This window comes from Clupea harengus, chromosome 26 (assembly GCF_900700415.2).
Source record: "Clupea harengus chromosome 26, Ch_v2.0.2, whole genome shotgun sequence".
NCBI lineage: Eukaryota > Metazoa > Chordata > Actinopteri > Clupeiformes > Clupeidae > Clupea > Clupea harengus.
This window is the reverse complement of record NC_045177.1, coordinates 39161-41660: the sequence shown is the minus strand read 5'-3', so window position 1 is coordinate 41660 and position 2500 is coordinate 39161. Positions and strand designations below refer to the sequence as shown.

Genomic DNA, 2500 nt, shown 5'->3' with positions numbered 1-2500 from the left:
CACACACACACACACGCAGAGCAGACGCACGCGCAGCATAGCCACGCCGCCACCCATCACGCAATTTATCCAGCCCTGCGAGAGAGGAGGAGAGAGAGAGTAAGGGGTGAGGTTAACTGGTCTCTTAAGGGGTGAGGTTAACTGGTCTGTGAGGTTAACTGGTCTGTGGGTAAGAGGTGAGGTTAACTGGTCTGTGAGGTTAACTGGTCTGTGGGTAATGGGTGAGGTTAACTGGTCTCTGGGTAAGGGGTGAGGTTAACTGGTCTGTGAGGTTAACTGGTCTGTGGGTAATGGGTGAGGTTAACTGGTCTGTGAGGTTAACTGGTCTCTTAAGGGGTAAGGGGTGAGGTTAACTGGTCTGTGGGTGAGGTTAACTGGTCTGTGGGTAATGGGTGAGGTTAACTGGTCTGTGGGTGAGGTTAACTGGTCTGTGAGGTTAACTGGTCTGGGTAAGGTGAGGTTAACTGGTCTGTGAGGTTAACTGGTCTGTGGGTAAGAGGTGAGGTTAACTGGTCTCTGGGTAAGGGGTGAGGTTAACTGGTCTGTGAGGTTAACTGGTCTGTGGGTAATGGGTGAGGTTAACTGGTCTGTGAGGTTAACTGGTCTCTTAAGGGGTAAGGGGTGAGGTTAACTGGTCTGTGGGTGAGGTTAACTGGTCTGTGGGTAATGGGTGAGGTTAACTGGTCTGTGGGTGAGGTTAACTGGTCTGTGAGGTTAACTGGTCTGTGGGTGAGGTTAACTGGTCTGTGAGGTTAACTGGTCTGTGGGTAAGTGGTTGAGGTTAACTGGTCTGTGAGGTTAACTGGTCTGTGGGTGAGGTTAACTGGTCTGTGGGTGAGGTTAACTGGTCTGTGAGGTTAACTGGTCTGTGGGTAATGGGTGAGGTTAACTGGTCTGTGAGGTTAACTGGTCTCTTAAGGGGTAAGGGGTGAGGTTAACTGGTCTGTGAGGTTAACTGGTCTGTGGGTAAGGGGTGAGGTTAACTGGTCTCTGGTTAAGGCGTAAGGTTAGCTGCTCTCCACCCAACACATCTGTAAAACCTTTTATCCCTTGTCTCCCATCGACACCGCTCCAACTCTGCCATGTATGTCCTGATCTTAGTAAAAGTGTGATCTTGTAAAGATTCACTGCACCCTGTCGTTCTTTTGTTATTGTTGTTTTTCGTCCCTCTTTTATCACACTGAAATGAATGGGGGAACGTTAGCCTATTGTGACGTCACTCGCTGTGCCAGCTGTAGGCTACAGTAGGAATGAGCGGTGGAACGTTAGCCTATTGTGATGTCACTCGCTGTGCCAGCTGTAGGCTACAGTAGGAATGAGCGGTGGAACGTTAGCCTATTGTGATGTCACTCGCTCTGCCAGTGTAGGCTACAGTAGGAATGAGAGGTGGAACGTTAGCCTATTGTGACATCACTAGGCTAGAGGTATGGTATGGTAGCTTAATGCTCTCTAATCTGTCATTGCAAGCACACCATTACGTTTACATCTCTGGCGGTTATTGGAGGTTTTCCGGTATGTGACATATCATATTACCATGGTAACACAGTACGGGTAGTAAAGTGGACAGCACCACAACCCTACGCAGCAGACACGGGTTTGATTCCCGGTCAAAGCAGGATTATTTTCTAAATTATCAAAAATTACTCTCTCACACACACACACACACACACATATTACTCTCTCTCACACACACACACACACATATTACTCTCTCTCACACACACACACACACACACACACCACACACACCCACACACATATTACTGCTCATCTGCTGGAATTTTCAATGTTGATTTCAATAAAGAAATGAAGATACCACCATCAATGTGGATTACTGTGGTCACACAGTGACGGTCACTGGCCCACAGGTACGTCGACGTCTATGATAACAAACCACTCATTAACTAGCTAGCATACTGCTCTGTGTGTGTGTGTGGTGTGTGTGTGTGCTAGCATACTGCTCTGGGTGTGTGTGTGTGTGTGTGTGCTAACTGGTCCTAGTGTGTGTGTGTTCATTGGCAACAGATTTGTTAAATGTAGTCCTAATTTATCTCTGAGGATCAATAAATATATTTAAAAAAAAATAGCTAGTGGGCTTAAGCAGTAGAGCTATAACGTTAGTTAACTTAGCCGATAACAACATCCAATAGGGCTATAACGTTAGTTAGCTTAGCCGATAACAACATCCAATAGGGCTCTAACGTTAGCTAACTCAGCCAATAACAACATCCAATAGGGCTCTAACGTTAGCTAACTCAGCCGATAACAACATCCAATAGGGCTCTAACGTTAGCTAACTCAGCCGATAACAACATCCAATAGAGCTATAACGTTAGCTTACTCAGCCGATAACAACATCAAATAAAGCTCTAACCTTAGCTTACTCAGCCGATAACAACATCCAATAAAGCTCTAACCTTAGCTTACTCAGCCGATAACAACATCCAATAGAGCTCTAACGTTAGCTAACTCAGCCGATAACAACATCCAATAAAGCTCT

The 2500-nt window shown here is 46.2% G+C and overlaps 1 protein-coding gene across 1 annotated transcript in view; it reads right to left on the bottom strand.

Moving 5' to 3' along the window:
- LOC105910546 (glutamate receptor ionotropic, NMDA 2D-like) overlaps positions 1–2500 on the bottom strand; it is an 8186-nt gene that overhangs the window by 915 nt on the left and 4771 nt on the right. The window contains exon 3 of the mRNA XM_031563418.2: positions 1–75. This exon is cut by the window's left edge and continues 386 nt beyond it. Coding sequence (XP_031419278.1) covers positions 1–75 — 75 coding nt within the window. The remainder of the gene's footprint in view (positions 76–2500) is intronic.